Here is a 22,868-nt window from a genome sequence, read left to right as displayed (position 1 = left end):
TACCTCTCTGTGGACTGTGGTGAAATGCTGCCTGAGGAGAGCAAGCCCATAAAAGCAGTCCGTGTCTACCAGCACGGTATGTGGGCTAAGCCCCACCTGGCTGAGCAGATGTGGTGTGAATCCTCACCTGTGGTGAAGGTGGTGGAGATGAAGCCGCTCCGCATGGCGTGTTGGGCAGCTTGCAGGCGGACGGTGTACTCTGTGGTCTCAGAAAGCCCCTCCAGGCGGATCCACGTGTCCTCGGCATCTACAATCAGCTCCTGTACATGGGTCCCAGAAGGAGGTAGACACCAAGAGCAACAGATGAGAAAAGCGATGGGGAGCCTAAAGAGCAAGCGAGGAGGGAAGGGAAGCCACACACTACCGCAGCCCTTGGTGCCTGGCCGAGGAGCGTTGCGTGGCTGCTTACATCCCTGGACTAAGTCAACGTGAGGTCAATGAATATATTCAGCCTTTTGGGATGGTTTGGGTGGGAGAAAACTGGCTGGTTTGGACACAGGAGATGTAAATGTTTACAGTCTGTGTGTTCTATTTACCGACTCCTTTGGGATCTGCGTGCTCTCAATACGGGGCATGACAGATTGCCCAAGCATCGCAAGGAGCAGAGCTGGCCAAACCTGGTTATCAGCCTGTTTCGACTCTGTCAATTCCTGTCACGTTAATTTTTCTGGTCGTCAGCCAATGCCACAGAGCATTATATCGAACCCCTTCTGCAAAGCTATTACCCTTTGGCCGCTGTGAGCCAGTCACACCAGCCACGGAAATGAGACTATTTGTGGTGACGTATTTCTGATAGTGTTTGTAGCAGCTCTTCCAGACAGGCAGATATGGACACACTCATTAAATAAGCCAATATATTGTATTGTGGGATTAATTAGCTGTCTGTACCTTTCTGCCATGTTGCAAGAAGGGCAAGTGGCATTTTTAGCATCTCTGTTCGCGGGACAATTCTCTCCTGCCTCAGCTTGCTTGTGTTTCACAAGTTGTGAATTTCCCATGTTCCTCCGAACTTCCCAGGCATGCCCTCTTTGCCCAGACCTGCAGGTGTGCATGAAGATTTTGCCCTAGGCTATCTTTTCCTGCTTTTTCCAATTGTTTATCTAAAGTATTGCTTATGTAGAAAGTAGCATCTGCCCTTCTGGTCTCTCCCTGACCTGGTGAGCATCATTCTTTTGCTTTGTTGGGTTTCTCCTGCTCGTTTCTCCACAGTCAATTATTCCTTAACTTAATGACGCTCCTTTCTGTGTGAAGACTCACTCACCTTCCGGCTGCCATCGGTGGATCTGTAGGTCATGATGTAGTTCTCGATCTCTCCCATGGGAGGCACCCAGGAGAGCAGGGCACTCCGTCGAGTGACTTCGCTGGCGGTCAGATTTGTTGGAGGATCCAAAACTGCAAAGGTAGATAGGGACTCAGGGAAGTACAAGTTCTCACATGCAACCACCCCAACCTTGCTTCCCAACTCAGTGCACTGGGTTTCAACCTTGCAACCCTGAGCTACAGCCCGAAGTCCATCCTGACCCTCCGTTTCCAGACCTCATCACCCCTCCCCAGGCTTGAACACAGCTCTGCAAGCTCTCTAAAAGTCCTCCTCTACCTCCATGCTCTCTGAAGGGTAACGGCTCTGAAATTCTTGTGCTATGGGGCCTGTCAAGCTTCTTGTAAGCAAACTGGGTTGTAGTGCTCTTCTGGGCTATGCCCTTGGGCAAGAAAAAGACCAGGTCAAGGGTCTTCTTGGGAAACCACATGCAGAGGAAATCAAAGGAAGGGCTGGATTCATGTTGAAAGAGTGAAAATGATAGCTGATGCTTGTTGTGATTAAAATTCTGTTCTTGTGTTGTGCCCAACACTGGTATTTGGGTGTCCTTTTAGCACATGGCTACTTCTACACCCACACATATGTGATGAGCATTGGCTTAGCCTTGCTGGCTGCTTTTCCTTGGGGGGGATGTGTAGCCAAGGACACGTAACAGGCAGTGGGGAAGGCGATTGTACGTACGAGTTGTAAAATTGGTGCTGATGGTCTGGCTGGTGAGAGGCCCGTTGGTGGCGTACATAGAGACTGTGTAGGTGGTACTGGGCAGAAGGTTGGTCAGCTGGTACTCCTGGCTGACTCCATCCACAAGAACTGTTTCTCCTGCAACTGTAAACCCAAAGAGATGACTTAGGGTAGATATTCAAGGTGTTTCTCCAAAATGTGTCTATGCATATGACCTCATGATCAAAAACACTTATACTGCTGAAACACCATGAGCTACTGTGTGGCAGCTGAGCTGTAGTGGTGGTGTGTGGTCTGAAGGATGGTCTTATTTTTCCCAAGGTCCCTATATTTACTTGATGCTTTCTTTCCCTTCGGTAGTGGGTTTCATGGAGTTTGCTGCACACTGAGTGTCTGTGGGATGGGTACTTGCTTGCCCCGGGCTGCTGCTGGTGGGCCAGTTAGTAAAGCGGGAGGGTCTCAGTCCCCTCCTGTGTGGGTTGCCATGCTCTGAGGCTTGGTGAGGGGCACTGCCATGGGACCTGCATGGGAGGAGCTGGCGCCTGAGGATGGGGTACAGCCCTGCCATCCACCAGCTGCTGCCCTCCTGAGACAAGGGCCCCTTCCGTGGAGGGCACCCGCCGAGCCCCAGGCTTTGGGATGGGGGAGAAGTGGAGGTGAGCTAAAATGGAACCCCAGCAACGCTTGCGGCAGAGGGGCACAGGGTTTCGGTGTACCTGCATGGCGTGTGAGGACGAGGACGTAGCTCTCCACCTCTGACAGCGGCGGGTTCCACTGCAGCAGCGCCTCGGTGGGGGTGACATTGGTGGCTGTGACGCCCAGGGGGGCATCCATGGCTGCATGGGGGACAGATTCAGAGAGTCAGAGGCATTAAGAGACTGGGCTGTGGACTGGAAAGGCTTCTTGTGGCCCACTACTCGTGGCCCTGCCTTGCTGCCCAGCCACAAGTGCCTGCAGAGGAGTTATCGCTGCCCTAGCTGGAGAGCAGAGATGTCATAGCTTGTGCTACTCTGCTACCTGGGCTGCTCTTCCACTGTTTTTCTGATGCACAGCCTGGGATGTTGAGGCATTTTTTAGGTTTTGAGGAGTCTGGGGATAGCAGAGTGTTTTATTCTTGCAGCAGATGCTGTTTTGTCAGGGCTTCCCCAGGGATTATTTCTGGGAGCCTGTACTCCCTTTAGGAAAGGTTGTCATGGTTGCCCAACATCATATCTCTAGCTTCCCTGTGCTCGGTACACAGGTTTATCACTCCCCTCCATGGCTACCCATGCATATATGGGAAAAGCTTTGCTTAGACATACTTCAAAAGTCCACACTGGGCCCTCGTGAGCCTCGCTCATCATCTTGAGCTTGCGTCAGACTGGCATGAGGTTCAGCTTTCTCTCAGGTGCCTGATTACTACTGCAAGCAGGGGCTGGCACCATTTGATGGCTACCTGCCCACCAGGAGCTCCTTCCCACCTGTGTGCACAGTGATGGAGGACACCTCGCTCTCCTCCCGGCCCCGCACGCTCTTCACCCCGATCTCGTACTTGGTGGCTGGCTGCAGGCGGCGGAGGGTATACTCGGTGGCATCGCTGGCGATGGCGGTGCTGTCTGTCCTCCCTGTGGGGACAGAGCCAAGAGGTTTAGCATCATGGCTGGTCCCATCCCTGGGGTACAGGAGGTGCTCGGGAGGGGAGGGCAGTGCCACAAGCCCTCTTCAGGGCTGGTGCTGGGGGTAACTGGGGATTGTGCCTGCGGGTGCACACTTGTGTGCCCATCACTCTGCTGGCTCGAGCTTTTCAGCATCGCAGGTGAAAGTGGGGCTAAGGGAGATGGGGCAGCTGGGGGAGGTGGGATTTCAGGATCGGGCCCTGCATTAACCATCCCGAGGAGGGCTCGTGGCAGGGGTCACTCCCTGTGACCTGGGCTACAGTGGCCCATCCTTGCCCCAGACACCCTGTCCTCCATCCCTGCAGCCTCTTGGTCCATCCCAGCTATTGGCAGCTTTTACCGGGATGAGGATGACCAGATGGAGGGAGGGTTGGCAGCTGCAAGCTCAGGGCATGAGCAAGAGTAGTCTGACCCATTACCTTCCGCGGCACGGTAGGATATTCTGTAGTGGTCGAAGGCAGAGATGGGAGGGGTCCAGTAGATGATCATGGACTCCTGGGTGACATTGCTCACTCTGAGGTCCTTCGGCGCATCGATCCCTGGTGAGATGGAGCAGAAAGCAAAGCTGTGGGAGGCAGGTCCGCTCCCCGTTCCCCCCACCCGCCCTCCTGGCGGGGTCCCGTGCCTGGCAGGGGGGTCCCATGGTACCTGTTGTGATGGATTCCACGACAGGCTCAGAGCTAATGGCACCATGCATGGCCATCAGCGACACCAGGTACTCGGTGGATGGCCGCAAGCCCGTCAGGCTGACGTGCCTGCGGGTGCCATCGAGCGTGAGCTGCTGTGCCTCCTCCTCGTCCCGGGCGCCGTAGGTGAGGACGAGGCGATCTGCTGGTGGGGATGGATCACTCCACGTGACATTCACGCTGGAGGACGTCAGCTGGGAGAAGTGGAGCTGCGTGATGGGCCGGGCCCCTGCAAGATGGAGAGGGGAGATGCAACCCCGACCGTCTGCAGATCCCGGCCTCTGCATCGTTCCCAGCACTTGTATGGGAAATACCCAACAGAGGTGGCAAAGCTGCAGCTCTGGGCTCTCCATTGGTCTGAAACTGTGCTGGGAGTGAGAGGCAGAACTGGGAGGAGAAAAATGGTGCTTTTCTCAGCTCTGCCTGCAAACACGCTCCATCGTGCCAGACCCATATGGTGAGTGATGGGGCTGTCCCACTACAGATGGTATGTGCTGTGTGGGCTTCTCGACTGCAGGCTTTTCATCCAGAGATGCGTGTGTGGTCACTCAATGCTTGGTTTTTTTCCTTCTTATGGATACACAGACCACCCTGACCACAGAGGACAGCTTGGGCTGGCTGTTCCCCCAACCCTGCCTCTTCCTTATGGGAGTCTCCAGCCAAGCAAGAATGGTCAGTGCTGCTGGCCAGGGTGATGGGATCACCATGCTGGTAGGGCCATCCTCCTCCCATGCGGATGGATTTCCCCCGTCACCACCTCAAGAGTTTTGGTGCTGGGGACGTAGTGGTCTGGTGCAGGTGCCAGTGTGGGGTGGTGGTCTGTGCCCTTGGCCCCATCCCAACTTGTCTTTTTCTACCTGTGAAGGCATCCACGGTGGCTTCCAGGCTCTGCTGGCGTCCCCTCTCGGCAATGATGGAGATAGTGTACTCCGTCCCGGGCTCCAGGTCCGAGAGGGTGAGCTGCGACTCGTGCCGGGGCACTGTCACTTCGGAGGCCATACCCGAGGCAGGGGTGAAGGTGACACGGTAGTGGTCTATGGGACCTGTGGCTTTGGTCCAGGTCAGCGAGATGGATGTCTCCGTGGAGGCTGTCACCAGGAGGTCCCGGGGGCTGTCAAGCTCTGTAGGAGAGAGTTGGTGCAGACCTTCGTCCCCATCCACGGGCTGTCCCATGGGGACGTCTGAGTCATAGGAGCCGGCCGTGCTTGGAGCATGCAATGGGGCCAAACTCACCGGTCCTGGCGTTCATGGTTGCTGGCACGCTCTGCTGGCTGTCCATCACGGCTGAAATCCCGATGCCGTACTCTGTCCCCGGCACCAGATCTGCCAGGGGGTGCAAAGGACACAAAGGGGCATGAGACCAGCACGTGGCTGGGTGGCCTTGGGGTGCGACCTCCCCCCATCTTCCACAGCTGGGAACAAGGAGGGGACCCTCATGAGCACCTCTGGGGTGAGCAGCCCTCCCACAGCTCAGCAGTTCCTCTGCGTGTTGGAGAAGAGCTGAGCCCTTTTAAAAAGCTCTGTAGATACCTTTGGACAGGGAATTTAGATTATTCTAGCTCAGAAATAAGCAATTTAAAAAAAGTTGTTGCTGATGTCTGCTGTAATTGCTGGCATTGAGACAGAAATTGTGTGTGTGAGCTGAGATGGGAACGACAAAGTATTTATATTTGTTTCCTAAGTGATTCAACATCAAATATTGTCACTGGGCTGGTGTCTCAAAGAGAAATAAATTATGCAGAGCAAATGAAACGCACAGCAATTAGGAAGGGCACAGTCCTTCTAGGAGCCCTATCAGGCGCCGCTTCTTGGGGTGGACGGATCCTGCGGTGCCTCTCTCAAAGGACCTCTTGCTGATGGCTGTTTTATCTCTGTGGGACATCTCCTGCCTCTGCCTGTCACTTGGCTGCTGGTGGCTTTATTCCCCTCCTCCCTGCACTTCATGATCTCTCCCATGGGCCTAGAGAAACCCATAAACCCTCCAGCCCGTCCTCACCGTGCCTTGCCCAGGGGCAGGAGACCCTGAAGCCATCAAAACCTTCCCTGAGAGGCTGGGAGGGAGGGAAACCCCCATCCCCTGCTCCTCTCCTCTTGCTACGGTGCAGTCTCAGTGCTGGGAGGGAGATGGACCCCCTACACCCCTGCCCAATAACTGTCAGCAGTATCCTGGAAAGGAGGAGAAGAGCCTGGGAGAAAGGGGGAGGAGAAGGAAGAAATGAGCAGGAGCATATAAAATGATGCCTTTTGTCTCCCAGCACTTTTGTGTAGAGCAAAATTACAGATATTTCTGTGCAAATGCTGGTTTTGAAGAGAGACATATGGGGCAGGGCAAGGCGTGCTGTATTTTTAAGCTTAAATCGTTGATAAGCTTTGCTCAGCACTATTTCTCGTTGCTTTTCCTGCAGGCAGATGAAGGGGGCCAAAGGAATCGCTGGTTGCTTTCACGCCACAGATCCCACCAGGTCCCGGGTGGCTGGAAACCCACTCTGACAGGCTTTGCACTACGTGCAACAAGACCTTGGAGGACAGGGCTACTCTGTGAGTAATGGAGCTATGAGACAGCCTCATGTGCCATCCACGTTATGGCTACCCTGGCTTTTTTTTGCCAGCAGCAATATTTTTTGGTGTTATTTTCTGCTATAATTAGATTTTTTTTTAGATTTGTTTCTTTATTACGTAGTACCCTGAGAGCTAGAAGCAATGCACTTAAGTGATGATGGAGACAGTATATAAAAAAATTGCTCACCACTATTGACTTAAGCCTCTATATCTCTGGAGCTTGCTCTGAGGGTCTACAGGTAGACACTTGGCAGCTTTTTTTATTTTTATTGAGAGAGAAGAGAGCCTTCGTGCTGTCTCTTCTTCTGGGGCAAGCTCAGGCTCTGCCATGGGTGTCATCGCAGTTTAGGTCACTGGGGTAGTATTGCCACAGGGAGGAGGATTTGGCCCATTTTTAATGCTCCTTCTCACCTAGGAAGGCAGTAAATGCGTAGAGGAAAGCTATCAGGAGATCGGCACTGGGTGTCCAATCCCTTGCTGTCCCCTTCCATCTCATCCTGTTTCTCCATGCACGTCCTTATCACGAGTGCAGCAGAAACTATCCCAAACATTTCTTTTTTCTGCATACCACATTTTTCAAGCTAACTGCTCTAATTGCTTTCCTGTCCTCCAGCCTTTCTCATGCCTTGGTGCCGCTGTGCCTGTATCTTGGCATTCGACTTGCCCACCAAACTTATTCCTATACGGCAGAGATCTCTGAGCCCTCTTTGGGCTGAGGAGGTCCCAGGAGGGCAAACGTGGAAGAACCTGGTGTCCTGCAATACCGAGGAGCTTCAAGCTGAATGAGTGATCTTTTTTGTCTATGTGTAAGTAAGTCTTTTCTTTGCTCAAAAAAAAAATGTCACCGGAGCTGCAAATCTGGCAGGCAAGCAGTTGTAGTTGGGAAAAAAAAAGGAAACCGGATCTCACATGGTGCATCGTGGTGTTGCTGCAAAGGGTGTTTGGGACTTTCCTGGCGGTGGGAGGTGGGTGATGTTTGCAGCCACGGGTGGCACCCACTGTGCTGGCCTGAGTAACGTACCGCTTCAGGGACCGGCTCAAAAATAGCATCCCTGGATTTGGGTCTGCTTTGTGCTCCATTTGGAAAAAGGCAACGAACCTGGGCAGCATGGATCCCCATCGATGCCTACAGGGCATAGCGCCTGCGGCTCTTTCCCAACGAGGAAAAAGAAAAGGAAAGTGAAATAATATTTTCCTCTACATCAGCCTAAAAAAGCCTTCCCCCCCCCCATTTCTCAGTTTGCTCCTCGCCAGCTCTATTTGGGACCTGGTCAGACCCTTGTTGGAGGTGCATCACTCAAAGGCGCACCACCTGAAGTGTATCACTTGGAGGTGCGTCGCTCGGCAGTGCATCACCCAACTCGTGGATAAGCAATGCCCAAATCCAGACCCACAGAGGGGAAAATTAGCTTCATCCCAAGGAAAACCTTGTCTCCAGTAACTAGTAAACTCCAAACCAGCCTTAAATGTGTGCCAGCATAAGGGCAACCAAGCATCAGCGCTGATTTGGCCTCTCCATTGCCCTACCTGCTTGCGAGGAAGAGGATGGGGAGGAAGGGCATGTGGGTGCACATGTACCTGCGAGGGTGGCCCGGGTGGTGGGGCCGGTGTCACGTGGCACCAGGACTTCATGGTAGTGCTCCCCGGCCAGGGTGCTGTAGACCACCCTGTAGCTGTGTGCCTCAGCCTCGCTGTTGTCCCAGGCAAGCTCGAGGCTGGCGGGCGTCCGCGAGCCCACCCGTAGGTTCTTGGGGGCATCGATCTCTGCGCGACACAAGGGAGAGAGGCTCCGTCTCACTGCCGGGCACCAGGGATGCAAGGCCTTGGCAATGCTAAACAGCAGCGGAGGGGTACCCAGGTGTGATGTCCATGAGGTCCCTCCTTCCCAGGGCACGTCCCCGCGGCAGGGGCTGGGGCATCTGATCTCACCTCCTGCTTAGCACAGACCTGGAGATGCCACTCACGAGACCAACGCAAGTGCTGGGGTATTCACAGCATCCCTCAGCAAGGAGCTTCGGGAGCTAATTGCATGTTATTTGAAAAAGAAAAGTGTTTCCTCTCTCTGTTAGAGTAAGGGAAACTGAGGCAGCGTGCGTAAGAGAAAAAGGGCTCTGTAGCAGTCACGCATTGGTAAGAACTGCTCTTAGAAGAGCCTTGAGCATCTTTCCAGGCTCATTCACACTCAGACATTGCCCAAAGGGTTTGTTTATTAGTGCTGCTGGGGCTGTGCACTAAATCTGCTCCGATTTGCGTGATAAACCTCTTGTGAGCAACAGCTTGGTGCCCGGCAGGGGCTGGGCGCCAGCAGATGGGGGGTAATTACTGCTTCTTGATGGTCTTTATGTTGCCTTTTAGAAATAAAGCAAGGAAGGCCAACGCAGCAAATCAGTCAGGGTGAACATCTCATCTGCAATATATATCTATAGAGATATATACACACACAATTCACACACCACAGTTATTGTAATAGGAGCCTAGTATCCACCAGTAACGTACATGACAAGTAATTTATATACCATAAACCAGCACTGAAATACACGCTCTACCTCCTCCTTTATGGCACAGTAAATTAAACCTGTTAGCTATCTGCAGGCTTAACATTAATTAAAGCTTTACCGACCAGTTAGGGTATTCAGGGAAGATATAAAGTAAGATAACCACGTTTCTGATTGGGCTGCTTTCAGCCGCTTGACTGCTGATTCCTTGGGCAACACATCTGCCTTGGCTCTCGGCGCTGAATGAGAGCGAGCATCGCCTTGAATTCAGACCTGTGCTTGCTGTTTTGGTGCTTTTGGGAATTGCATGTTGATCAACGGGTGGTATTAGGGGTGTAAACTGCTGGGTTTTAAAGTTTTAGCTGTGAACTCAAGCTAAGCTGTGGGTCTGAACGGGCATTGAAGCTGGTGGGGACGTGTGTCCCAGGCAGCAGCAGGTTTGGCCTTCGTGCTGCAGCAGGACATGGCCAAGGTGGGGTTTGCTTGGGGGTTGCCATCTAAATTTGGGGTTTTGAGTCATCTGCCTGGTTGTTGGCATCTGGGGTCACCTGGGGAGTGCCGTGGGGGCCATGCGAGCATCCCTGCGGGGCATGGTGGAGACCCATTGTGCTGGAGGTTTAGGGATTAAACAGAAATGTAGGCGCTAGTGGAGGGGGGGTGGTCAGAGGGTGGTTTGAGCTGTGCACGTGTGGTTTAAGGTGAGCTGAATCGTTTGCTCTGCGCCAGGACCACAATGGGATGCGAGGTACCCGCATTCAAGCATCTTCGTTCGGACTTGCATCTTAACCATCATGTTTTCATTGCACCGCGTCCTCCCAGTACACCACATTAAACCCCAGCTCACTCATGCCGGGGGGGGAAACCAGGTACCACTAAACCCCAGATGCAAAACCCCCTCAGTTTGGCTCCGGATACGCAAACCCCCATGCTCATTGCAGGACATCCCGTCTGCAGATTGCAACAAACCATCTGCCCGTGCTTCCTGGAGGCTTAAAAATTCATGCCGGTTCTCCCAGCAAAGCCAGCTTAGCTACCTGTGGTGAACTGGGCGAGGGCCGGCCGGCTCTCGTTGGCACCCCGGAGGGCACTGACGGCCAGGCGGTAGCGGGCGCCGGGGCGCAGGGCCTGCAGGGAGTACTGGCTGAGGGGGGGCTGCAGGCGGAAGGTGGTCCTCCCGCCCTCCCCGTCCGCCAGCCCGTACTTCAGCAGGATGGCGTCCACCTTGGCGCGCGGCGGCGTCCACTCCACGAAGGCCACCGTGTCGGAGACGTCCCGCACCAGGATCTGCGTCGGGCCGTCGATGACTGCAGAGGAGGGGGGGAAACAGGTGCCTGTTATTTTGGGAGAGTTGGATAGGGAAGGGTGGTGGCTTTGGGGACACCAAGCTTCAGGGATGCTTTAACCTGACCTTTGGAGTGGCCCAAATTAGCAGTTGGGGATGAGGCAGAGAGGTGGCACAGGGAAGATACATGACCCCTCTACCCCAAGGTACTCGGGATGTTTGGTCCTGGTGGGTTCCCCGTCCCTTATCCCAATGTCCTGGCTCTTTCCTGAACCCTTTCTGCTTCACCAGTGTCTCTTCCAAGCTATGGACACCAGAGCAGGACCCAGCAGCTCTCCCATCGATGTCCATTACAGCTATAAGGCAACTCATGCCCTTCTCTCGAGCTGGTTATCAGCAGTGATTCCTCCCTGGCTTTTTCAGACAGCATCTCCCAGATAAAACCTCCTCTGTCTAACTGTAGTCCATTTTCTTTGCTCCTAGCTAGCTTTGCAATGCATTGAAAAATATAGTTTTCCTTTGTTCCCAGCTCTTTGAGCCATTCAAACTGCTTTTAGATGATCTCCTTCCACTCAATTTACTCTTCTCTGAGCCTTTCTGTCATTGGCAAAATTTATCAGCAATGATATTATGTCTTTTGAAAGGCGTTGACAATGTGTTAAATAACGTGGGGCCAAGGACTGATCAAATCATCGAGAACTGAGGAACGTCTCTAGAAATGTTCCGGCTTTGGTGCCAGCTCCTGGTTTGTATTGAAGCTGGGAGATCAGCTCATAAAGCTGTTGACGTGTTAATGATGGGGAGGGAGGAGAAAATGCAACTGCTCTGGCGAGTCTTCATAACTAGCTGGGTGTGGGGCTACAGAGAGTGTCCACCAAACCCTCTCAGGTAAAGGGGCTTTAGCTAAATTCATACTGGGGATCTACTGGGAGGCTGTTTTGGACATTTCTGCTTTCTTTCACAGAGAAGTTGGGCCCTTCCCTCCTCCGCATCCCCCAACACTTGGCTTCTGGAAATCGTGGGCTCGAGCCTGGGTGGTAGATGCTTTGAGTCCAGCAGGATCTAAGCGTTGCACGGATGGATGGACGGGCCAAACCTGGCCATCGCTCCTGTGCCACGGCAGCGTTGATGCACAGAGCCTGCTGGGCAGCCCCTTTTATCACGTACGTGGTCACAAGGTGGGGATAAAATCACGCTGGTCTTGTAATTCAGGCTATACTGCATGCAAGTACATCTGTTATACTGTATATATTAGAAAATGATGCTATATAGTAAGGATGTGCTGAATGCTGTACTCCAGGGTGGGAAGTCCTGGGGGAGATGAGCGTGGGTAGGGGTGGGAAGGACCACGGAGGGTTAGACAGGACATGTGGGGGGACTGGGAGCAGTAGGGTGAGGTCTGGGGAGAAGGGAGGAAGGCTGGGAAGTAGGGTGTTGAGGTAGGAGCTGGGTGTCCAGCTCGGTCACGACCAGGTCATGCACATCCAACCCTGAATTTCCCAAATGCTTCAAGTTGTCCAGTCATCCAGGTGGTGCTGGGGAACAGCAAGTGACACTTAGCAGTGCACTATGAAACCATGCCTTTGCTGCTCAATCCCAGCACGAGGTGTTGAGGCAGAACGAGGATGATGGAGGCAAAGACACGGGGGTGCCGCAGAGGAGGGCAAACATGCCAGCACGGGGACGCCTTCATGGAATGGAGAGCTGGGAACCCACCAGTCCAGCCCTGCTCCTCTGCAAGGGTCACCCACTGAGTTTGAAGTACAAGCCTCTCTCTTATTTTTGCTGACTTGTTAGGGAAAGGAAGATTTGGGCTTGACCAGGAGATGTCTCTGTTAAGCCATGTCTAGCTGAGCGGGCAGGCAAAGCAGGAGCAGAGGACTGTGCTGAGGAAGCTCAGACCTGCAGCAAGCTGCTGCTGGTGGAGGGACCCTCCCTTCACTCTCACAGTTGCCTCAAATTAGCAGCCTGGAGAGAGCATCACCTCGTTATAACCCTCCAGTAGCTATTTAAATGCTGCTTTCGTTTGCAACAGCTTGGATGGAGGTAGATGCCTGCCTGGCTGCCAAGGCAGACTGCAGCAGATATGGCATGGACAGCCTTCTCTCCCCGGTGAGCTCTGCCCATCACCGTGTCCCCTTTGGTGAGGAGAAGACACCATTGAATTTCCTCTAGCCTACAGGACAGACCAGTGACTGACGTAATTAAATGGGTTAGGAAAGGATGTGCTGTTGCTCTTGGCTCCCTGCCCTGCTGCCTGATTTGCCTGAATTGGTGGGAGTAGAGGGCATTTAGTAGTACAAAAGCAGGTGGGAGTTTTAATCTGTTATATATGAGCAGGCAATACATTTATAGAGATGTTTCTTAGGGGCATCCAGCCTCTGAAATGTGAGATTAGTGGAGAGGAGGAATTTATCCAGCTATATAATAAAAGCAGACCTGAGCCTTTGCTCCCAACCCCATTAACCTCACCACGGTTTCTGTGCTCGCAGCAGTTTGGGAAGGAGAGCGACAAAATACTGCATGAAGAAGCTGTTGCTGCAATGCACCTGTAGCTTGGGCAGTTGGGTGGTGCTAGTTTTATCCCTGCCTGTGCAGCGCAGGGCTGCTCTCGCTGATGGGACCATATTTTGGGGACCGAGCCCTGGGCACTGCCATGCTGCCTGGGGTCGGGCTCACTCACGGGTTGAGACGCTGTCGGAGGTGGGAGGGCTCCTGGCTTGTTCCTTCAGGGCCACCACGGTGACGGTGTACTCCTCCCCTGGCTTCAGCCCCGTCTGGTTGAAGGTGGTGACGGTGCTGGGGAGCTGGGCAATCACACCGCCCTCGTTATTCTGCCAGGGGGTGGAAATAAACATTAAAAAAAACCAAACAAAACAACAAAACAAAACTCCCAGGAAAGTGGTGTTTTGGGTGGACTGATGCATGGAGAGGAGGTTCCCCTCATGTTACATCCTTCCGCACCCAGCCCTGCATCCCCGAATCGCATCCTCGCCCTGGCACATCCCACCATGGAGGTGCAGAAACCCAGGGTGAAGTTGCCCACCAAGCATGGAGCACCCATGATGTTGGGCTGAGAAATCCTCCCCCATTCCTTCTTCTACCCTCCCTCCTCAACTTCTGTGTTTTGCCATCTGTGTGTCTGCTGTTCTCCAGAAGAGAAAAGGTAATAAAACCAAAGGCTGGGCTGGACTTCTTTTCCCTGCTATTCAGGTGCCAGGAGCCTTCTGTGGTTCATATATAGCTGTGAAACTCTAAGGTCTATTTTGGCATTCCCTGCTTTTTAAGTATCTTTATTAAACTCATTATACTTTGCGGTTTTGCTTTGAAAAACCCTAAGGCTTTAAGCAACTGCAAATGTCACCTTTCCTGCCAGTGTTTGGACAAAGGATCTTTTCTTGCCGCTGTCTTCACTAATAACACGCTAAACAAATCTTTGCACATAGATCTCAATTCATATTCATCTCTTTTCTCATTAAACAGGAAATCTTCCATTTTAGCCATAAATTGCCATCTTACCTTTCCTAATTTTCTTTTCTAAATCTGTCTTTGCTTCATCTTCCCCCCCCCCCACCCCCATCCCCAGTGCACACAGCAGATGGGCAATCCCCGCCTGACCCCGCTGTCGGGGGGCGAGAGCATCGCGGGGACCACGGAAGGAGAGTGCGAGCATCCTCGTGGGGATGTTGAGGACCAAATTAGCATCCTTTCACCCGGTTTTCAGGAAGGCAGAGCGAGCTCTATTTTGCACATACACAAATATTTTGCATATTTGTGATGCCCCTGTTATAACTCTTGGTTTTTTTCACACTGATGCCTCTGGGATGAGGTTTTGGTTTTGTTTGGCGTGCAGCAATGGTTTAGCGTTTGCCTGAGCGAGCCTGTCTTCCAGGCAGTGAAGGAGACAGCACCCTCTGCTTTATTTTAGGAGAAAAGCTGGGTGATGGAGATTCAAGAGAGTCCGATTTCAGCTGCAAACAGGCAGAAGCATAACTGTGCCTTTTATGATGCAGGACTGTGCGCTTGACCGATGAATGTGAGAACTTCAAAGCCTGGTGAGATACCTCCCTTCCCTGCCCCAAAACCCTGCATCCAGGAGCAGCCATCCTTTGGAGCTTTTTCCTTTAAAGTCTGAAATGTGTTTGCAGGGTTTTAAGTTGTAAGCTTAAAAACAGTAACGGGGCCAACAGTTTGTATTTATTGGTGAGAAAAACCTATTGCTGATGACCCTGTGGGGAGAAGTTTGCTTCTATCCCAGCAATTCCTCACCCTAAAATGGATACATCCCCATTTATCTGCTTCAGGAGGATGCTGTTGAGCTTAATTGCTGAATATCAGTGAAATGTTTGAAAGATAATTATTTTTTGCTGCCAAAATCTCTTCCCTGACGTTGCCTTAGCATTTCAGCTTTTATTGCAACGCTGGATGAAAATTACCCCGAGGTTTATACCTGCAATACCTGAACTCTGACTTCCGACACAATGTGCGTGTGGATGTGCCCAAAATTGCACCCAGACCCTTCCAGCCTTTTTGGAAGGGAGAGAACGAGTTATTTAAAGCAACCGGGCCCTTGCTTCGTGCTGTGTAATGATATTTTACAGTTAAGAGCATTTAAAACTTTGGGGCCAAGTTCTGCAGTTCTCTGCTGCCCAGAGCTGCCTTTGACTCCAGCGAGGGTTTTGTACAAGTGAAAATGGCATAATTGAGCCCTTAATCAGCATTTCTTTTACTGCTGGGGCTTGAATGCTCTTGTAAAGAGGCTCCACATACAATTGAAGCTATACTTATGGCTAAATGGCATAGAAATTATGAATATAGATGAAATACTTGATGTACAATTTTTGTTACTGAACATAGAAAATATGTGATATTTAAGGCAACATTTTCATCCTTTCATCTTTTCTGGCACAAATTCTACCTGTTCATCACTGTGATTAAAATTCTGTGGCAGGAATTAGCTGTGCGTGTGACTCGGGGATGCTGAAGGTTGTTGTCTGAAAGCCGGCGGCTGCTCGGTTCGATGCGGGCTGCTTTGGGTAGCTTAGTGTGCAGAGAGCAGGGGCGAGGAAGAGGGGGAGGAGGAGGGGTCACGGTAAAGGAGATGGAGGGGGAAAAAGAGGCAGTGACAGCAAGGCTGGAAGGTTTATTTATATGCTCGTCTCTTGATCTTATTGGGAAATTTCTTTGAAGGATATGTATGTCTTGACACCAAAGACCTCTGGGGTAACACAAGCTGGCAAACTGAGGTTGCGGTGTTTGGGGTTGTCTGATGTGAAGCACACAAATTGCAAACAGAGGCTGGGCTTTTTTGGGGGGAGTAATTGGAAGCTAATTTGGGACCCGCTCGCTCAGTGTTTTTAGGGTGACTGGGTGTACCCTGCGATGCTGCGCACGTGGGGACGGTACCTTGGGGATGAAGCTGATCTCCCAGCCGTCGAAGGGGAAGGAGAAGGGCTCCCACTGCACCTCCGCTGTCGTCTCTGTGATGGTCTTGAACTTCAGCCCCTGCGGCGTGGCGAGGTCTGGAAGGGAGCAGGGGGCGGTGAGCAGAGCGGGATGTGTGGGTGCTGCTGCCCACACCCCGCTCCCTGTGGCTATTTTGTTATCTGGGTGATGAAAATGGGGGACCTTTTGGTAGCTGTTAGCAGAGTCATTGCCCCTTTGTCCCCCCTTCCGGGCGGTTAGAGGGAGAGGAGGGAAATGCCTGGGCTGCCGGACACCACAGCATCCCTTTGCATCGCACCTAACTGCACCATGCAAACAGAGCGATGGGGTTGCAAAAGGGGTGTCTGGATAAATTATGTTTGCCCTCTGTATCTTTAGTTTCTGAGGATCCTCTTAGGAGGTTGCCATTACAGTTTGATACTCTTGTTTTACTCTGTGCATCGTGGTCCCGGTCTGGACTACTTATCTCCTGATGCAGAGCAGCATCCCCTCTTGTGCATCCCCACGTCATGGGGATTCGTCATGGGGAACTTATGCAAACTGGGGGGAGAACCTGTGACTTCTATGATATATCGCAATATTTTCTATGAGGAAAAAAGTGTAAGATATCTTGGGCTATATTCTGTGGGCTTCAATCAAACACTGAAAGTTTCTTTGATTTTCGGTCATTTGAGTTTTCATCCAGACTCTTTCTGCAGAGTGTGGACACATTTCCTCCATTCCTATATTCCCATAAAGATATAAATGGGGATAAAAATATCTCAATTTTTTTTTTTTTTTAAGCCTCAATTTTATGCTGCAAGAAGGATTTTGTGGGAAATATGAGCCAGCTTGAGCATCACCTCTGGTTATCCGGTTACCAAGCGACAAGTGCAATAGGATACTTACTGGTCATCACCTTGGAGGTAACAGGGATGCTCAAGACGTCGCTGATGACTGCGTAGACACTGATGTTGTATGCAACGCCCGGCTCGAGCTCTGTGATGGTGATGCTGCTCCAGTCCCCGGGCACCCGCTGCTGGAGCTGGGTGCCCCCTGGTCCCGCCGGCTGATACGAGACGACGTACTCTGTGGCCGCCCCGGGGCTGTCCCACGTCAGCTCGATGGAGCTGTCGCTGATTCCTGTCACTCGCAGGTTTTCGGGAGGAGCCACTGATGGGAAGGGCAGAGGTAAGGAGAGCGTCAGGGTGTGCGTGGCTTATCCTCCCACCCGGCCATGGGGAAGGGTGCATGGGTCTGCTGGTGGGACACGGGTATGGGCTTTGGCCTGGGGGTTACGTGTTATCTGTGGTTGTATTAAATGCTATAGCAAGGCAAAGGCTCGGGAGAACCTGACTGCAAGCTGCTGTGGCACCAAGGGTTTACCACCGATATTGGGACAAACCTTGCTGGCTTTTTGCTCGCCTCCCAAACTTTTGACTGCGGTGTCTCTGGGGACAGGGACAACAGGGAGGCAGTCAGACTGCGGAGCCTGAGCAGGTCCTATGTGACATGCTCTGCCAGTTATGGGTTTCTCCCAGGCTTCGTGGTGTTCCTACCGGGGCTCTGGGCATCTTGAAGCCCTTACCCATACATTAGGGTCTGTCTCTCCCCGTGCATGCCCCTCGCTACCTGCTGAGCAGTCCTGCCCTTCGTAGCCTTCCTCGCAGACGCAGAGACCATCCTGGCAGACCCCACGGCCACTGCAGGCATTGGGGCAGTGCAGCCACCTGCAGTCCTCCCCGGCGTAGCCCTCCTGGCAGATGCATGTACCGTTGACGCAGTGGCCCTTCCCCGAGCAGTCGTGGGGGCACCGCAGCTGGGAGCAATCCTCCCCGGCGAAACCCTCCTCGCAGACGCACTCGCCATCCACGCAGAGCCCACGGGAGCCGCAGCCGGCGGGGCAGCGGAGCTGGGAGCAGTCCTCACCCCCGTAGTCATTGTCGCAGATGCACTGACCCTCCAGGCAGACGCCGCGGCTGGAGCAGCCCCGGGGGCAGCGGGGCTCGGAGCAGTTGCTTCCCGCCCAGCCCTCCATGCACACGCAGCTGCACGACTCCAGGCTGAAGTTCCCGTGGCCGCTGCACTGTGGGGTGTAATCCAGCTGCCCTGCAAGGACGTGGGACCGAGGGTCAGAGCCCACCCGGCGGGAGGTGGAAAAAGGTCAGGGTTGACCCCAGGTCAGCTTGTCAATGGGCTGTGGGGAAGGGAAGGGGAGCAAGATGCGGGGCAAGCAGGGGAACGTTCTCCCTCTGGTTGATCATGCCCCAGCCCTGGGGAGCTGGTGGCTTTAGCATTGGCAGGGGCAGGATTGGTGATATGGGCTCATGCTGGGGCTTGGGTGGGTCCCCAGGAGTTTGTCTGTCCCTCGGGCACTGGCCTCCATGGCTATGGGTGCCACCAGCCATGTGGGGGTGCAAGTGCTCCCTTTGGTTTCTCTTCAGCTCAGCACTCAGTTGATGGGAACCTCCCTAGACCTCGTACTGGGAAAAGGTCTTCCCTGGCCAGGCCTTCTGAACCAGCCATAACTTTAACGGGTTCCTCTCCACCTGCTGTTCCTTTTTACAGGTGAGAGATCCTGGTCTGCTCGCTCTCTCTTCCACAAGAAGCAGGCGTGTATCCAAAGACATCATCTTCATCCCTATCCTGGTGAGCCTCGCTAAGACAGAGCCATTGGCTTTGCAAAACGTATCATGGGTTTGGGTGTGCTGGGGTTGTGGGAAAGCGGGGAAAGCACATGGCCACCATGGCCACCACCTCTAATGTCCCCCCTTTACCCTGCAGCCCTGCACAGGGGACGAAGGCACCAGTCGCTCTGACATTGCCAACACTCCCCTCTTTTGCCTCTCAACATGGACCCACAACTCCAGCTTAGGATTCTGAACTGAGGAAGAACAGAAACCCTTTCCATGCTTCCTCCAACCCTTGGAAAACCTCTGCACCATTAAGACCCCAAGCAGCAGCACTTTTTTGTCCCCCAACTAAGTTTTCCATCCTAGCTGAGCTACCTGAGCAGCTCTTCCTATGGCACGAGCAGCAGATGCTCACGTAAGAGCGGTTCAGTTGCATGCTGCACCAGACAGACCCGTTTGGGTCACTTTGCAGGATGCTTCCCATCTAAACTGCGAATGCTGGGAACGGAGATCAGGTGCTCTTCAGATCTCAGGCTCTAGTTAAGTTATCAAAAGAGGAGAGAGGATGCTTGTAAGCGTGCTGGAAGAGAGCAGCTTTCCTTGGGGGGAAATGCCTCGGGCAGTGGGGTAGGGATCCTGATCTCCTCTGCAGTGCAGTGAATTTAAAGCAACTCTGGTAAAAATAAATGAAATTACTCCAGTTTTGGCTCAGCGTATCTGCGATCGGAGTAGAGACTCCACCAAGCAATGAATGTTTAATAGGACCGTCTGCGTATGTTGCAAGTAACCCAAATAGGCCCATCGGAGTTTCAAATTAATTCCTTTAAAACAGGTTTTTCCCCATTGTGTTTCCCATGTGATTTTTAACCCTTGCTTTGCACGCGCTGGTGGCACGTGTCGGTGTTTTCCAGTTTGTCTGTTTTTAAGGCGGCCGATGACCGTTGCATCGGAGGGACAGCCCCTCTTACCCACCTCCCCGAGACGTAAGGCAAACCTGCGGTGTCGAAACGCAGCCTCTAGCCCAAACCTTGCTTAGCCGATCGCATTTCAACTGCGTGCTGCTTCCCTGGCTCCGAGAAGCGGCTGCGGTGAAACAAGGGGCTGTCTTTGATGGGGTAACCCTAATGGGGGCTCAGGGAGAGCTTGACAAACCACACCTATTGCTATTTAGATGAAGTATCCTGTCGATGGTTTTGTGCCTTTGTTACAGGTTTTGTTTGCATCTTTCATGGCAACAGAAGTTATTCCCTGTATTTATTCTTACTTTTAAACTCAGCTTTTCGTACACATTCACTCACCCTACAGAGAAGATGAAGGGGTTTATTGCGGGCTCCTGCGGTGCTGCCTTCAGCCCAGGGTCAGCTTAGAAGGGCAGCAGCTACGTCTCTCCTCCTGCAGTGGCAGATTTCTAACAGCGTTGCAAGGAGTTCAGGGGTGGGAGATCACCCACCCAATTACAGATTTTATCTGTAATGGGGCTTTATCTCTGGCCGTTACAGGGTTTCTGCAGCAAGCAGGGCATGGGGGCTGAGGTGACGAAATCCCTCCCGGGGATTTTCCTGCCTTGGAGGACCTAAGCCAGGCTTTTCCCTAAAGCCACAGCCACACCGTGGGTGAACATAGGTTTTCATCGGTTGCCACTCTGAGTGGCATCACCAGCTTTGTATTTATTTCTCCTGCCTTTTGCTCGAGCCCTCAGTCCCCAGCAAGAGCTAACAGGATGGCATTACTACCTGTGGCTGCATTTTCTTGGCAGCAATTGGAGTTGCATTGGTCCCGGAGCATGGAGACCTCCCTCTCCAGCATCTCAATCCTGCTCAGCAGCTCCTGCAGGGACGGGAGGGAGGTGGAGCACTTGCAGGCCTGCTTGGGCAAGTTTATCCTGTGGGTGAAGGTGACCTGGCTCTCGCTGTCGGAGGTCTGCTCCGCGTACTCTGCCAGCCGGTCGTCTTCTGAACTCACCTCCTCGGCTGAAGACTTGAACATGGATGAGCAGCAGCTGTCCAGGGGGATGTTGATGTTGTAGATGTGGTGGAAGACCATGGGCTGCTCTTTGATGGGAGGGCTGCAGTTGGCAAGGCCACCCTCCTCATCCACCGCCGGCCTCTCGGCCGGTTCTGTTGTCACCTCCAACCGGCACTCGAAAGGTTTGAGGATGGCACCCAGCAGGAGCAAGTTGAAGCTGATGAGCATGTTCCTCAGGACTGGGTTTTCACTGTCAGTCCCCATTTTCTTGGGAGAGGGAAGAGCCTTCTAAGCCAGCCTTGGTCAGCCAAGTGCGGGGAGGACCTGGGGACACAGAAGAAAGAGAGCATGGTTCGTGTTAGCCCTAAAACTGTGCTCAGCTTTGAGAGGCAAGTCCTTCTGGGCAAACTCATCCAGACTTGATGGGGCTGATTTGACCCGTGCACAGTCCTGCTGGCTTTGGTGGAGCCTAAATCAGCCCCGAGTGGAGCCCGTGGCTGGTGGGGACACCCCACCATAGCCCTTGGACAGTGACAGAGGGAGATTCTTGTTGCTTTTTTTTTTAAATTTTTAAAAGAAAGCAGTTAATCTGGTACTAACAAAGCACCGAATACACGTTTTCAGCAGAAACACCCTGTGTGGAGTCTACTTTCAGTGCCACATCAGTACAGCACGTAGGGGCCAAAGAGTTAACACATGGGTGATGGTGACGCATCCCGGCGCTCTCCTTTGGTTGTCTCCTGTGCCCTGGGAGCTGTGCCCGGGGTTGCTAAGCTTCCTCCAGTAGCTATAGGAACAGCAGCCTTGATGTTAAACACCATTAAATTATACCACACAGGCTCCAGCTTGTTCAGGTTGACACTCTGAGCAGACAAATCCCTCCCATTAAAGTGGCTTCACCCCCTGCCCGTGCTCTGGATTACAGGTTAACCTTGCCTTGATTTGGAACAACACAACTTCTTGTTCTGGTATTGATCGTGAGCCCCGGGGTGGTAATCCAGCCTCTGAGGACCACATTTATCGCCTAAAATCACCGGTGCCAGCCCAGTTGTGCTGAGGATGGATTCACCCCCATTACTCTTGTTGGGACCATTGTGTGCTGACCAATACTTAACGCCAACTGGTTCGCTATGAGGAATCACTGCCTGGTCCTTCAGAGGACAGTGCTAATGGGCAGGCGAGGCCATGTCTGCAATGTCATTGCATCCAAAGATACAGTTTGCCTTGTGTTTTCTTTGCAGGAGGTAGTCTTCCTGCAGTCCAAGAGGGATTGCTGGAGCATGGCTGCTCGGAGGGCACGCTCTGCCGTGGTTAGAGGCTCTCAGCTGAGCCCTGGCACTGCTTGGGTGTTGGGACAGCTACTTAAATATTTCCAGCTAATGGCTGCAAATGCTCAATTGGATTTTTTATAGCATTTTAGGAGGGAGTGTAAGTTGCTGTGTTCACTGCTCCCTGCTTGTGTTGGGTTTGTAGGAGTCAGACTGGTGAAAGCTGGTGATATGCTTTGTGGTTTCTTCTGCACCAGCAGTGCAAAAGATGCAGCAGGAACATTAAATCTCGTCAACAGGCTCTTTACAGTGCTGGTAGAAAGATGCAAAGAGCTGAAGACTTCCTTGCTGCATCACCAGAAACTTTACCAAAACTCCAAGAAGTTGTGGTTTAAGGTATTATTCAAAGCCAGGACATAGCTCTTGCAGTGTTCAGCCTTAATTAATAATGAACTTTAATAACTCTGAATTTAGTACCATTAATAACTCTGTATTCAGACTCTAAGTAGGCTTACCCATTCATACAGATTCAAAGACTATGAATAAGCACCTGGGACTACATGACCTAAGAAGGACTTAAAACCTCAAGGACTTAAGCCCCCTGAGTGCTGGGGTGACCCATTTGGATAGAACCTGTCTTGAAGGGCCACCACGTGGAGAGGTACATATTGCCACATCTGCCAGCTACAACTTGCTCTTTCTTCTGGGACATTTGGTGGCAAGAGGAGATGGGACATCAGCCTGGTCTGACTCAGCTGCCTATTGCAGTAGGTCTCATACTGGTTCCTATACGTGGGAAACGGAGGTGAAGAGGAGTAGCAGGTTGAGTGTTTCCAACAAGCTGCTTAAAGCTGAATCTCCCAAGCTGCATTTAGTGCAGATACTGTAGGGTCTGGACTGGG

At 52.5% G+C, this 22,868-nt stretch overlaps 1 protein-coding gene across 2 annotated transcripts in view; it reads right to left on the bottom strand.

Annotated features, from left to right (window-relative positions):
• TNR (tenascin R) overlaps positions 1–21,155 on the bottom strand; it is a 33,290-nt gene extending 12,135 nt beyond the window's left edge. Inside the window, exons 1-16 of one of the 2 annotated variants that reach the window (XM_075760460.1) lie at positions 20,467–21,155; positions 17,733–18,209; positions 17,010–17,273; positions 16,083–16,198; positions 13,360–13,510; positions 10,429–10,698; positions 8,478–8,663; positions 5,574–5,663; positions 5,198–5,461; positions 4,303–4,569; positions 4,074–4,193; positions 3,460–3,603; positions 2,716–2,835; positions 2,000–2,143; positions 1,262–1,392; positions 128–260 (exon numbers count right to left, since the gene is read on the bottom strand). In XM_075760460.1, the coding sequence (XP_075616575.1) occupies positions 128–260; positions 1,262–1,392; positions 2,000–2,143; positions 2,716–2,835; positions 3,460–3,603; positions 4,074–4,193; positions 4,303–4,569; positions 5,198–5,461; positions 5,574–5,663; positions 8,478–8,663; positions 10,429–10,698; positions 13,360–13,510; positions 16,083–16,198; positions 17,010–17,273; positions 17,733–18,209; positions 20,467–20,962 (3,373 nt within the window). In that variant the 5' untranslated portion in view covers positions 20,963–21,155. Of the gene's footprint in view, positions 1–127; positions 261–1,261; positions 1,393–1,999; positions 2,144–2,715; positions 2,836–3,459; positions 3,604–4,073; positions 4,194–4,302; positions 4,570–5,197; positions 5,462–5,573; positions 5,664–8,477; positions 8,664–10,428; positions 10,699–13,359; positions 13,511–16,082; positions 16,199–17,009; positions 17,274–17,732; positions 18,210–20,466 lie in introns of those variants that run through there. The other variant, XM_075760461.1, reaches the window with a different exon arrangement.
• Between the last annotated feature and the right edge of the window lie 1,713 nt (positions 21,156–22,868).

This window comes from Balearica regulorum, chromosome 8 (genome assembly GCF_011004875.1).
Source record: "Balearica regulorum gibbericeps isolate bBalReg1 chromosome 8, bBalReg1.pri, whole genome shotgun sequence".
NCBI lineage: Eukaryota > Metazoa > Chordata > Aves > Gruiformes > Gruidae > Balearica > Balearica regulorum.
This window is presented reverse-complemented; position numbering and strand designations above follow the sequence as displayed.